The 15,180-nt window shown below is 35.7% G+C and overlaps 1 protein-coding gene across 1 annotated transcript; it reads right to left on the reverse strand.

The window, feature by feature from the left end:
• Window positions 1-9,550: 9,550 nt before the first annotated feature.
• On the reverse strand, window positions 9,551-15,128 carry aqp9a (aquaporin 9a). Its single transcript, XM_030136656.1, has 6 exons — window positions 14,889-15,128; window positions 14,345-14,471; window positions 13,171-13,308; window positions 12,936-13,054; window positions 11,734-11,951; window positions 9,551-10,157 (listed from the first exon to the last, which is right to left on the reverse strand). The coding sequence occupies exons 1-6, from the start codon at window positions 14,988-14,990 to the stop codon at window positions 9,950-9,952; spliced, it is 912 nt and encodes a 303-aa protein (XP_029992516.1). The 5' UTR covers window positions 14,991-15,128; the 3' UTR covers window positions 9,551-9,949.
• Between the last annotated feature and the right edge of the window lie 52 nt (window positions 15,129-15,180).

Consider the following 15,180-nt stretch of genomic DNA (forward strand, 5'->3'; position numbering starts at 1 on the left):
TCTGAAATCAGTTAAGGCTTCACTCAGCATCTGCATCCTCTATTTTACAGTTTTATTCCTGTTGATGCTTGAAGCTGGTCTATGACTAAAAACCTGCTTCGGTGAATAAATATTGAATATTAACTGAGACTGAAGTGTGTGGGTTTGTGTTAACTAGTGAAAAAAGGTCACAACTGCCTTTCTGTGTAAAACGTGATGGTTTTACACAGAATTTTTAATGTGTGTAATGGGTTACTTTTTATATGCAACTATGGAGTTTAAGTCATCTTGTATATCGGTCATTTCTTCCAGTATTTCTCCATATTGTGTATTTCACTGATAATTGCAGTCCAGTTATTTGATGGAGGTGTTGTTTGTTGCCACTTCCTGGTGATGGCTTTTGATGAATTTCCCTAAGAAATAATACAATAAAGGAACAATCTATTCTCATTCTAAATGTGTTCCTTATTTCCGTATGGTTCAATCAAAGGAAAAGCCCAGAATATACGAAAATGGTCCACCATAGATTTACCACAACTCCTCCAGCAAATATCCTGTCCCTGTAAACCCTGATGCATGAATTTTAACTTCACAGTAACACAGATCTTTTAGATCTGGAGTTTATTCCAGTTTATACCTCCAGACTTGACTCTTTCTCCCATTTTTGCTTGATGTTGACTTTTAGAATTTTGCTGTTTATTATATATTCATGACACCAGATGTTTGCTCTAGCCTTGTAGGCATCAGTGCATATGTTAACCAAATTATATTCACTGTTTTTAGTTTGATTTCATTGTAATTTTTTGTGACCTGAAAGTTGACTGAAAGGTTCCAAGCTTTTATCTTTAACTAAGTGCAGTGGGCAGTGATACCTTTATGTATTTGAACTGTAAACCACCCATTTCAGTTTTCTAATGTCCTTCTCAAGCTGATGTCTTTTGCAGGTCTTAAACCACACTGTGGGGTCTGTCTTTGTCCATATCATCATAATTGTCCAGCTGTTTGATTCTTGATGCCTGTAGTTACCTAATATTGACTGCACTGGTGCTTTCAACTGTAAGCTGTGTGTTTTCTTTGCTCTTTTCTAATTTATCATATTACACTGGTTTACAATTTATTATCATTATTATTATTATTTTATTTATTTATTTATTTTTAGAAATTATGTGCCTCAGAGATTAAATGTGTCAAATCGTACATACTTTAATAAGATGAATTGGAAAACAAATGACAAAAGGGCTGTTTAGCTGATGTTTTTCATGCATATGATAATGTGGTATTACACATATATGTTGGTTTATGTACATTTATAGAATAGATTTATAAATCTTCCACTAGAAAGAACCACTAAAGTGAATGTATTATAATGTGTAGACAAAGTTTTGAAGTAGATCTAATAGCTCTGAGACAAATATTAATTTTGAGTAAAACCCTTTTTTTTTTTTTAAATTAAATTAACCCATAAAGATCCAGTGCTACTTTGATTATAGTTCCCCAATTATTATTTCTCTATATTTAACCTTTCTTCAGTGATTTATCACCATTTATTGTAATATTATCTTCCTCACTTTGTGTTTTTTCAGTCATAATCATGCATTTTCCTCTATTTAATTCACTGATCATGTAGATGTTCATAAAAGCTCAGAATAAATTTGAGGGTTATATCAAAAACAAAGAAAACTGATGAAAAAGTGACTTTTTCAGATATAAATAACTGAATATAAACTGTCATTTATCAAACTCCATGGGTTTTATCAATGTTGTAGAAGATGACAGTGTTTCCATGTTCAGTGTGGAGCCTCTGAACGTCCAAATGGGTCATATCTGATGACCATGAAAAGATAACAAACTGTATTTTACACCAGTTATTTACATGGACTGATAGAATCAGTTAATCATAAGTTATTAAACATTTTACATCAGTAGATAGTATTGGACACTAGTGGATGTTTGGGTCTTTATGGGTTAATCAAAATTTTGCATTTTAGCCCAAGACTGTATGTTAGAAACTACAGCCAACCAGCATTTTAAACTTATTTTTTCTTTATTAGTGACTAAAAGTTGGTGAAGTTTCACTAAAACATTTATGTTCTATTTAGTCTTGATGTTGTAATCAGTCAGATTCTGAATAATTTGAGTCTTATTTTAAAGAACCAGTTTCTGTTTTTGTAAAATTCCCCCTGTTTTCCCGAGACAATGTGTCTATGTTAAGGTGCAGAGAAGGATATTTTTAACTAAAAGGCACAAATATGGTGTCAGACTTGCCTGAGTTGAACTGCCAAATCCTCTTATTAGTGCTAGAGTGTTTTTCCCTCCAAGTTCTCCCTAAAGTGCAAAATAAAAAATGATTAAAGCAAAAAGTCAAACAATGCAAACCTGAAGAAGAGATCTGTTGAATGAAAATCCAGTTCATTAGAAATACTTCAGACTGAGCTTTGTTTTTGCTAAATGCAGTTGAAGTCCATCCACAGCAGAGGGAGCAGCTGCTGCTGGAACCAGATGAGCCAACTCACCACCACCACCACCACCACCACCACCACCATCATCATCATCATCATCATCATCATCATCATCATCATCATCATCCTGAAATGACCCCTCACCTCTGTTGTTTCCACCAATACAACCTTAGCAATCACCAACCACACTGGAAATCAAACACCAATTATTGTCTGTTCTGTTTGTTTTATGTTAAAATTACTAAAATGACAGCACTGTTTGTATGTTTATGTGCTTGTCTATGCTGGTTTGTGTCTATGTATATTTGACTGTTCATAATGACATGTTGTATATGTGAAGGGACAGAAACTGTATTTTATTTTTGTTACACATGGCATAACTTTCCATTCATGCCTCTCCAGCCTCTTGCTTTATATTTGTATTAATTCTTTTGTGTGTGGGTTGTTGTTGTTTTTTTTTGTTTTTTGTTTTTGTTACATGAAAAACTTAATAAAGATACTGACCAGGAAAAAAACAAATTGCAAAACTGACTTAAAACTCAGATGTCTGTGATTCTTTTCTGCCATGTGTTTATAAGAAACTATCACGCACTGCACGTCCTCATTGATTATTTTTCTCCTCACGGGTGTATTTTATGATGTAACCACTATAGGAACGTTTAAGTCAGATCCTGGACACACAACTGCACATGCGATGAAATGTGCATAGCCCGACATTGATTTTCTATGTGGATCCTCTGCTGCAGTGACCGACTGTGACATGAACGAGAACAGTCATCTACAACAAGAGTTCAATACTTTGTGGGTAGTGCAACGGCGAGTTGTGTTTTGATGTGTTTATCTTTTGCCGTGTCAGATTCCATTTTCCCTCTCATGCTGATGTCACGCTGAAACAGTCCAGAGGAAGGAGGCCGAGGCGAGGAGCTGACGTCAGGGGCCCATAAGATGCACCTTTTGTCTGGACTCACAGTGACAAAGCATGATTGTAAAACCAGCACCGGCCTCCTGAGTGTCACCCAGACCGCACGGAGTGGCAGTCAACCCTCTCCCCATTGAGCAGCTGATCCAGGAGACCGAGAAACAAAGAATGGAAATACACTAGGGCCAAAGAAATCACTCCTACTTCATTGTTTAGTGTCAGATAATAGTCACTGGGACCCCCATTCAGTGTGTGATTAGCTGGTGAATGGAACTACAAGTCAAAGTTCTGCATTAAAAACTGTCGCATGAATTATTATTATTATGTTTATTTTTTGATTATTTTAAAATTATTTTCATTGTGCATCTCCGGAAGTGCAATACAAAAAAGAAGAAAGAAATTCACATTTTATAATTCATGCATTAATTATGAGAACCTTTGTCAACATTTTTTTCTTCAGTGATTTTATTCCTCTTTAGGCATGAAAATAAAATAAAAAAACAATACGATTGAAGTATTTTTTTTTATGAACCTATTTTTCATGGAGTTACAAATATGTCCACTCAGCTGGACACCATGTGTCTAATTTTTGAAACAAAGAACCATGTATTTAAAACCCATCATCAAAAAGTGTTACACTGTGTGAAAACTATGAAATAAAAACATTTTGAATGCAGCTAATCTGATGTTTTCCTCACATTTGAACATACTCCAGTTATTACTCACTTCATGGAGACGATATGAAAAAAAGAAACCTTTTTGTTGAATAAAACTGTTAATACAGTCTAATAACAATTAGCAATTCATTTACACTGAAACATGTTACTGCAGATCAGGTTTATCAAGAACAGCAAAGTTACAGTAGTGGTGTGAATGTCAGTGTATGGGATGGTGCATATGTGTCCGCTGTGTTGGCTGATATGGAACTAAAACAACAAGACCCATGATTATACAAGAAAACAGCTGTAGAATAACTGTCCACTGTAGTGACCACTATGCATGAAAGGGTTAAAAACTTTACTTAAGTAAAAGTGTGAAAACTTAATGTGCAGTGTTTTACTATCAAATATATTTAATATCAAATATGCATCTTATTAGAGGTAGACTGATATACTGGCCAGCTGATATATCGGACCAATGTATCAATTTTTTTCAATATCGGCTATCGGCCTTAATTTTTAATTTTTTTGTTTTTTTTTTTTTGAAAGCCGATTTTCGATCCGTAGTAAAAAAAAAAAATTATAAGATATTTGATGAGGCACCTGTGTGGGCAGCACTTGAAGTTCAATAAATGTTGAAAGGATACTATATGTACGTGTATTAATAATTTAATCTATATTGCTGCATAAAAATCTTAATTATCTGAGTGTTTCATTTGTATTTTATGGTCAATGTGCTTTAAAAAAAAATCAGTCTCAAAAATCTGTTGTAAATATCAGCTATCGGCAGACCAAATTTTCAAAATTGGCATCGGCCTTATGAACACACATATCGGTTGACCTCAACATCTTATGCTGAAAAAGTTGAGCTCGTTTTAACTTCCTATTGGGTTTAAACCTCCTGAGACATAGGAAGGTAAAAATGTTTGCTTTTTTTGGATTAAATAATTGTCTTGGATGTGAAAACAGCATGATGCAAGATTTCAGATGAATTATTTATTTATTTTTTATGGAATATTCTTTGCAGTGGAAATATCAGTTTGTTCGTTTTTTTTTTGTTTTTTTTTAATAAATCTAAATTTAAATAAAACCCTTGTCCACTACAGAGGACAAATATGCATCACTGGGTTTTACCAACAGCAGTGATTCCCTGAGTTTTTCAGCTTGAGACCCCAAAGAAAAATCTGATGTCTTCTTGGGACATAATCTTCAAAAACTGCCCTATATCTACATTTCTGTTAAGCCATTCACCGAAACACTGTCTCTGCAGGTCACTTTATATTCTTTTTTTAATGCAGTACATAGTTTTCATCTTTCTACATCTCTTACATCATGGCCTCTTGTTACATATTTTTTATCTTCTGGAAACTTTTCATAGGTTCTGTGTTAAGTCTTGTACAAATGATGCCTTCTCTGCATTTCATGTTGCTTTGCTGAGGTCAACATGTAGAAACTCCTCCAGAAAATGAATTCACATATCATTACTCCATCCACTATCCAAGCAACAAAAAGTCTCACAATATTTCATTGGACCGCCTTGAGCTTTGATCATTCAACACGTTTGCTGTGGTGTTTTTTAAGTCACAGCTTTTTTTTTTGTCTGGACTTGATGAATTTTCCACTGAGGTTTTTATTGATGATGGCTGAGTTGGAAGTGCTCTCCATTACATCTCAAAGATTCTCTCTTGGGGTTCAGGTCTGGACCCCATTTCCATAAGTGAACATGACGTCTCATTCTTCTCAAACAAGTCTGTCTCAGTTTGATCCTGATGAATCCTGTTATTGTCATCTTGGAATATGTTTGTGTCATCAACAAAAGAAAAAATCCATATGTTCAGGCCTGGTCATTCAGTATTACTGTGTACAGTTTTACTAAACCCAGACATCCACTTGAGATCATATTGGGCTGTATGTATATGGCCTCTGAAATAAAATAATATTTATCATATGTTTGTAGTAACGCTGTCCTGTGGGAACTATGAGTCTACAAAGGCAGGGTTTCAGCTCATTAAACCCATAATGCAACACTTTAACATCACTGACATATGTATGTGGAAGCCCAGTAACGCTGATGTGAAATAACGAGACAGTGACTGAAAACTGAAAATAGTACCTATCATTATTTAACCCATAAAACCCAAACATCCACCAGTGAACCAAAAAGTCTAAATAAATAAATAAATAAATAAATAAATAAATAAATAAATAAATAAAAAGAAAATAAAAAGAAAAAAGAACAAACAAACAAACATATATATATATATATATATATATATATATATATATATATATATATATATATATATATATATATATATATATATATAAATGAATAAAATGAAATAAAATAAAAAATGTTTAATATCTGTTGATCCACTAATCCTATCAATACATGTAAATAATTAATGTAAAATGCAGTTTGTCATCTTTTCATGGTCATCAGATATGACCCATTTGGACATGATGTCATGGAGGAAAGCACTCTGGAAAGTAATTTAGAATGAACACAGAAGTCACTGAATCGGGGTTAAAGCAAGTATATTGTTAAATATGTAAGACTATTGAGACAACAGACCACACTCGTCCATAGTCTTGGTTTCTGCTCTCTGCCTCAGCAGTGAAGTTACAGAGCTTATAACCATTCAGTCGTTTCCATGTTAGGTCACCTTGTAAGTGGTCAATCCCAAACTCCACCCATGTACACATTTTACCTTTAACAGTAAATGGGATACTTGGACAGTGAGGTCAGTGATGTATTCCTTTTAAAGAGGGTAGATGGAAAAGCCCTGACATGTTGGTTTTGGACAGAGAAGGAAACAAACAAGCCTGACATGTTGACATGTTACACAACAGGTGGTCATACATCATGTCTTGTTTAAAATGAGAACATTAGAGATTGCAACATCCCACTTTACTTCATCAGTGGAAACACCATCATCTTCTACAACAATAATTCACCAGTAAAACCCACGGAGTTTGATACATGACGGTGGATGGAGACACTTGGTTTATGTTCAGTTAATGATAGATTTGCTGAAAAAAGTCACCTTTTCTTCAGTTTTCTCTGTTTCTGATATAATAACCCTCAACTTTAATCGGAGCTTTTATGACCATCTACTTGATCAATAAATTAGATATAGGAAAATACAAAGGATAATATCATAATAAATGGTGATGAATGATTTTTTTTTTTTTAATTAAAAAGAGAGAAAAATGCATTTGGGAACTGCTATAACTGTAGCACTGGGCCTTCATGGGTTAAACCAAGTATCCCAATATCATGAAAAAAAAATTCTCATTATTTTGATGATCTTTTTTATCAAAACAGTGTCAGAAACAGACTGTCATGCACTGGCAGACACGTAGTTTTCACTGGATAAAAATGTTTTAAAAGCTCTAATCTGTAAACAGAGGGATGGCGCTCTTTGATCCAGTTGTAAAGGATGAGCAGCTGCTTTACAGAAACATTCCTCATATTGAACTCATTTACAGATTTTTTTCAAAAACTTACTTCTCAGAAAACCAGACCTGTTTGTTGTTTATATTTGACAAGTTGTGCATCGTCAAACACATGACAGCACACATGGATCACTATTGAGTGACCAGTGTGTCTGTACAAGCCCATCTCCCTCTGGTCACCATATGCACACAAACAAACTCACATGAGCAGTAGTGTGATCATTACGCTTCAGCTCCTCGTGCTGAATATTTAAACATTTTCAGCCTCTCTCCTGGTTGACAGGAATATTTAAGTGCTGATCTGTATCTAAATCTAGTTTTCATTTATTTCCGAAGGTATCTCAGACTGTTTTTTTTTAATTCAACTGGCTGCCACATGTGATTACTGACCTGCAGCTGTGAGGAGTCTTCGTGGTTCCCTGAAGGTTTCACTCATTAATTCGATTCCTATTTCTTCAGCTCAGTGACAGTAGTTACCTCCTGAAGCGTATGGTCGAGTTAAAACCTGACTCCCCAGTGCCACTCAGATCATCTTTGATATACATGACATTAAAAGTAGAGGTTCATGCTCATAAATGAAGTATTCTTTTATTCTGCGCTGATACTGTGAGGTATTACTTTCCTGTGTACCAGTAACATCTGATTCCATCATCCATCACTTGTGTCAGTGCTCATCCAATTATTTTTTAAAGGCGTTCAATCTCAGACTGATACAAATGTCTGCTTTTGATTTTTACAGGAAAGATTTATGCCGTTTGTTTTCATCATCTCTCGCTTTGTCAAACAGACAATTAAAGCCCACACAGTGATAGATGAGGATATATAAAGGTAAAGGTACATATGCATTGTTATTACAGTGTGTTTTGTTATATAAAGCTAAAAATGCCGGTTTCAGTTAATAAAACAGATGATACAGGCTCAGTAATGACGTCTTTGAAAGTGGAAAAAACTTAAGAAACATCCAGACCAAAACTTACTTTATTCTCTAGTTTTTCACTATATTTATCCTGTCTTTAATGTTTAACCTTAGAAACTCTACATCTGTCATGCACATGTCCCAAGCCTATGTGTATATAGTATATCTATGTCTTTTTAAATCACTTCGACTTCAATAATTTTTAATTCAATGAAAATAAAACCTAAATAAACTAGAAACTTGAAACTTAAGAAATTGATATTTGTAGAAACTTTAATGTAGAGTTAAAGTGATAAATAATGAACAAAACACAGGACCTTTTTGTTTTGCAAAATAAGAGAATAATAATTACAAATTAGAACCAAAGCACATTATTAGTGTCTATAAATAATAATCACCTAAAGTACAGAAAGAATGATCCTAACAACAGAAAAGCATGCATGTAAAACTATTACTCAGTAACACTTTACAATGGGAGTACATTAATTAACATTAGTTAATGCAGTAATAAGCATTATGTACATTTACAACTGCATCCAGTATTGACTATATAAGTAGCATTTTTAAACTGCTAAATAATGTATAAATGAATACCATAGTTAATATAAACATCACAAATAACTGATTCCTAATTACATTAGTTTATTTTGGTTATTGGATTAACTAATATTAATAAAAGTACATCCTCTTGGGACCCAGAAAAAAACATTTTGCATGCATAGGTGTACTTAAAAAAATAAATTAAAAAAAAGGAATAATAATAATAATAATAATAATAATAATAATAATAATAATAATAATAATAATAATAATAATGATAAACAAACAAATAAATAAAAAATGCTGTCCAATGTAAAGGACATTCTGTGGAAAAAAAAGTACCACAAAAACTGTTACATCATGCTGTTTCCAATCAAGACAATTATTTAATGTAAAAAAAAGCCACCTGGATGCTACTGATTACTGTTACTTAATGCTTATTTCTGTATTAACTAATGCTAATTAATGTTGTAAAGTGTTACTGTTACGCTCATTCCTACTGTTTTCAGTTGAGCAAATGCAAAAGGAAGGGTGTTTTCATCTCTAATATTTACAAAACAGTATTTACAACACATATATGCAGTTAACGGTGCAGTTACCCATGTGAAACACAAAGGACTGAGATTTTCATGCTTTTATGAAACCAAGAATGAAAGTGCAGCTGCAGGAAAGACAGTCCAGCATTAAACTAAACCAGGGTTATTTCATAGAGATGATTGTATGTTTTGCTTGTTTTCTGTATTTCTACACACAGCCCACACCAAACAAATCTTGCTGCTAATTTTGTGAGACTACCTGCAGCTTTTCTATTGGACTTCCTTTTTTAACCCTTGAGTTTTCTAGTGGTCGCAGCAGTGTCTCTGCAGAACATAACGTCAGTCTACAGCCTATGAGTTTGCAAAAAGAGCGCACTGACAGAGGAAACCTGTTGCTGGTGGTTCTTCAGGTTGATTGACAGTAAAACAGCTGAGTGTGATCATGTACAAGTCAGTCCCGGAGGTTAATGTCTCTTGTTCTTTTAGCTCATGGTGATCATCTCATATTTGTCCTTCAGGCTGCTGTCCTCGTCCTCCTCGTCTTCCTCTTCCTCTTCCTCCTCCTCGTGGGGCTTCTCTGGCTCATCGCGGTGGTGGTGCAGCTCGATGAGCAGGTAGTAAATCACGGCTGCGACCACACCCCCCACCATGGGCCCCGCCACAGGGATCCACCACCAGTAGTCTGCAGTGCTGTGAGCAGCCGAGCAAGATATATCAGAGAAGAAAGAGTGAAAATCAGAGCTGAAGGAGAGGCCGCTGCCGGTCAGAGAGTTACGATTATCTGCAAATTTTCATTACATTTTATTAGTATTTGTTGCTCAGGTCGGTTTGATTCTAGTGTAGTTTTAGTCTTACTTTGACTTTTATTATCAGGTATTACTTGCCTTTTAGTCAGTTTTACAGTTAGCTTCAGTTTGTCATATATTATGAGTAAGACTTTGCTTTATATAAGTAGAAAAAAATACAAAAAAACATGCCCCAAAGCAATTAACCATGAATACTGGTGGAAAATAAGGCTCATTTTACATGCAAGTCTATTTTATTAGTTCATTTTGCATTGTTTACTGTAGTTTTATAGTTCATGTGTCTTTGAAAATTGTCTTTAATTTTCATTTCTGTTAGTAAAATAATTTTTTCACCATTAATTGTAGTCTTAGTTGTGAACTCCTCTAACGCTGGGGTCACTGGTGTCATGGCTGCATCATTCACAAACATTGACTTCATCTGATGCATGTGATGTTATATAACACAATGGATCATATTGATGTCATACTTTAGAAGAAATTTCAACCAGGGATTTAATTTGGATGGACTGAAAACAGACAAGCAGGATTTCCCTGATGTATTTTAAACCTTCTTAAATGAATCTGTGGCAAAAGTTGGAGCATTATTGCATTATTACATGTATTTTCTTGATGTGAACTCAGTAACTGTGTTGTAAATGCATGTGACAGAAACATGTGCCTGCATTTAAGCCTTGTGAAGTTTGTATCAGTAGAACCGAGAAAAGTCTATTCTATTCTATTCTATTCTATTCTATTCTATTCTATTCTATTCTATTCTATTCTATTCTATTCTATTCTATTCTATTCTATTCTGTTCATTATTCTTGTGCAATTTCCTAGTTCACAACTGTCTCTATAGCTATTGTTGTTACCATGATTTTCTTTATTGTCTTTCTTTTTTTTCTTTTATGTGTGCTAATTCTGTCTTGTACATAATTTCCGAGAGGGTTCTATTCTATTCTATTCTATTCTATTCTATTCTATTCTATTCTATTCTATTCTATTCTATTCTATTCATTATTTTTGTGCAATTTCCTAGTTCACAACTGTTTCTATAGCTATTGTTATTATGATTTTCTTTTTTTTTTTCTTTCCTTTTTTTCTTATATGTGTGCTAATTCTGTCTTGTGCATAATTTCCTAGAGAGTTATATTGTATTGTATTGTATTCTATTCTATTCCAGAGCAGGACATTTTGCCAACTATTAAAAAAATCAAATCAACACCTACAGTTTTTGATTGGAGTTACATCACTGATTTTACTATTAAATTTCCGTATATTCTGGGCTCTACACTGGTCTATTACAGCCAAATGCCTTTATGCTGTGGACCAAACAGAACATCTGATTATGTCTTCTTGCATAATCAGTATTTTACAGTTACTGAGTCTCACACTAATCAACAATGACCATAAATCACTGGCTGGAGCCTTCATATGTAACAACCCAACTCCTCATCTGTGGTCCTGGTTTGTCCAGTTACCTGAAGACCTCCATACCCCATCCTGCCACAGCTGTGAACAGTCGGGGTCCCAGGTCTCGAGCAGGGTTCAGGGGGTAACCACAGTTCAGTCCCATGGACACACCGATGGCCATGATGATCAGACCGATGGCCAGAGGCTCCACACCTTTAGGAGCTCCAATGTTTCCACCATCGATGATCGCAAGGATACACAGCACCAGCATCCCCGTCCCCACCACCTGGATGAGCAGAGGGCACGCATCAACACGGAGAACTGAAAATGTACCTGGGTCACTGCGTGTTCTGGATATTATTCCTTAAAGCACAAGTATTTATGCCTCATATATTTTTTTACTGCATTAAAACACCTACATGAGACAGCTCCTGCTTAGATACCTGCAGGTCCACTTTAACAAACCTACCTCAGAGTAAACATCCACAGGCTTTGGGTTGCCTGAATGTGGAAATAAATGGTGTGTTCAGTTCCATCTGTTGTTTTTTTTTTTTTTTGTATGTGCTTGTTCACATACAGGTGTGCATTTACTCATCTGTCTGACCTCACTTTTAATAACATGGATTTTTCTGTCTTATATGTAATTTATGTTTTTGTTTTTGAGACATACTTTGTAGTACTGGACTACAATAAACTTGACTTCTGATGCAAATGACATTTGTATAAAACAAAACTCCATGTTTTATTAGAAAATATACACATTTCTATGTATCGACTGAATGATTCTCCGTGAAAATCATTATCATGCTGCTGTTGTATGAATTCAGCAACACTTGTGGTAATACTGGCATCACTATCTTTTATAATAAATAGCATTGCTTCTTTTCTCTGAACGTATTGTGCCTGTTTATGTTCTTAGTGACCTGAACTGAACCATTTCACATACTCACACCATTTAAACCCATCTCAGTGATTCACCCGATGAGCTTTAAATAGGTAAATGTGTTATTTTTCGGTCACTGCACTAACTAAACTGGCTAGAAATTACGTAAAGTATAGAAGTGACCTCCAGTGAACACCAGGAAGTGGGTCATTAGACCCAAAACTCAGCAAAAGAGGGGGTGTTCTCAGACTAAATGGGGCAATCAATTCTGCATTAGTCACATTTCCTAGAAAATACTGCACAGTATTTAGAGCCTGAGTGGAAGCGCCAATGCAGAGTAGATGGGGAACAGGGGGTCATTATGTCACAATGGGGACCAGACCTCACCTGGTCGATGAAGCCACCAAGAACTGACAGGTGTCTCGCAGGATATGAGGCGAAAATGTGACCTGTTGCATTGATTCCTGTCACTGACAGAATCCCACTGGTGAAGTCCATGAATGCATCTGTGGGAATGCAGAATAAAAGAGCTTTAAGTAGCATGTAATCACTATTCCTTTCACTGATGAGCATGTGTCTGAGATGTTTCCTCTGTGACGACTGAGATGTCAGGTTTAGTCACCGTAGTATAATCCAAAGACTGCAGCTGCCCCGGCAAAAGCACCAAGAAACTGGGCGATGACATAAAATGGAAACTTCCAGATCTTCAGTTTGCCCAGAATCACCATGGCCAGAGACACAGCAGGGTTCACATGCCCCCCTGGGATCGGAAGACAAAGCAGGGAGTGAAAAAGGTTGCGAGGGGTGGGGTCGACTGGCATGATATCCTCTCCATCATTAGCAGGGCCGTCACATTTACGAGGGAGCAGCAGAAGGGGAGCAGCCCCCAGGGGGTGAGGGGTTTTGTTATGTATGTTCAGGAGCAGACACACAGAATAATGGCACATATTAGAAATTCACCACATAAGTCAAAAAAACAATGGGCAGAGTGATTCAGTTCCTTTTTTTTAACTTATTAAAAAAGGCCAGATGTATTCTGCCAGTGTTTAAAGGTTAAAAAACAGATTACAGAGCAGTCTGTGATCTGTCCATGTGAAACCCATTTGCTCCGTCTGATGCAGAATCTGAGTTAGCTTCTGCTCAGATGAGGCAAGCAGTCTTTGTCTCTGCCATAGACAGATGAACGTAGCCTATGATCAATGGAGTTTGCAGGACATTTAGTGCCCAGGGTTATGTATGACCCCAGAAAGGCTGTGCACTAGCACTGAGAAATCAATGGTCAGTGCACATTCATTGAATCTGGACAGAGAGCTGGCACGTTCCTGCTGATACTGAGGTGGCACATGGCTCGACAGGAGGGCATAAAGTTTGATTATTACAAGACTCCAGCCTCATGAGGAACATTGTTAGCGCTTTCATTACAATACATACTTTACAATAGACTGTTTTATGTGTTCTGGCACAGGTCGTTAGTATTAACCATGAATTATTTTGCATCATAAAGACTGTAACACTAAACAGTAGATTATACAGTGTCAAAGGAGCAGAACACACACACTAACATTAACTACTGCATTGTTAAAGCTGGACCATATTTTCAGTTGATTTGATAGGATTCCATTATCAAATAGAGTGGGAAAGTGATCTCAGCAGTATGCACAAGTAATTATTAGTTCAAGTGTATTGCATTTACATTAAATCCAGATCTCCATATAAAACACAGCTGACAGGATGTGAAATCAGTTCAACTTTAGTTTGGCGCAAAAGCACTTATTAATATGTCCATTTGTTTTTACCTGACACTCCACCGGCCACGTAAGATGCCATCATCAGCCCCACAGAGAAGCCGATGTGGACGGTAAGAGGCTCCCCGAGGGTGTTTCGACTCAGGACAGTCTGAGCTACGGAGCCACAGCCAAATAACTAATAAAGAAGAAAAAAAAAAAACAGATTTTAAATGACTGTAAGCTCTCTTTAATGTCTGAAAAGACCTTGGACATCTCTGAACAGTGTGGGCCTCAACAGGTTGAATGAACTTAGAATTCAAGAATAGGTGGTAAATTAACAACAGACTAGTGTATTTTGTATATTTATCATTTTTACAACTATACATATAATGGAATATAAGGCTTAATTGAACATCTTAAAGGACTAAATCTGTACATTTCTAAGCGACAGACATGAACATGATCTTAGAAGTCAAAAACCTTTGGAAAAACATCTGAAAAAAGTGTTAAATCAATATTAATGCAAATATCTATTACAAAACACCATTTTGTATGATTTTACACAATTATTCAAAAAGAAACACAAACAGTTCATATAGAAGATGTTACTTACAACCAAGACAAATGTTCCCAGGAATTCTGCCAGGAATTCCTTGAATATTCCATGTTTGAGAGCACAGTGTTGCCTCATACTTCTCTTGTGTTTTGTTTCCATGTATCACTGGTCAAACTATAGTTAAAACTGCCAGATGTCCTGCTGTGAGAACGACTGGAGCAGATCACAGCGCTCATGTCCAATCTCCACCTCTGGCAGAACGCAGCCATTCAGCGCAGACCATTGATCCATGTGTACAACCACAACTTTCCTACTCAGCCGCATGAAAACACTTTCACAAACACACAAC

This window comes from Sphaeramia orbicularis, chromosome 6 (genome assembly GCF_902148855.1).
Source record: "Sphaeramia orbicularis chromosome 6, fSphaOr1.1, whole genome shotgun sequence".
Taxonomy (NCBI): Eukaryota; Metazoa; Chordata; class Actinopteri; order Kurtiformes; family Apogonidae; genus Sphaeramia; species Sphaeramia orbicularis.

Excerpts from the sequence above, each read along its gene's own strand:
- aqp9a (XM_030136656.1), bottom strand. The coding sequence starts at position 14,990 with ATGGAAACAAAACACAAGAGAAGTATGAGGCAACACTGTGCTCTCAAA. Across the intron at positions 13,309-14,344 it reads CGTGGCCGGTGGAGTGTCAG|GGGGGCATGTGAACCCTGCT; the intron begins GTAAAAACAAAT and ends TTCCGATCCCAG. Across the intron at positions 10,158-11,733 it reads TGGGGTATGGAGGTCTTCAG|CACTGCAGACTACTGGTGGT; the intron begins GTAACTGGACAA and ends GGCTGCTCACAG.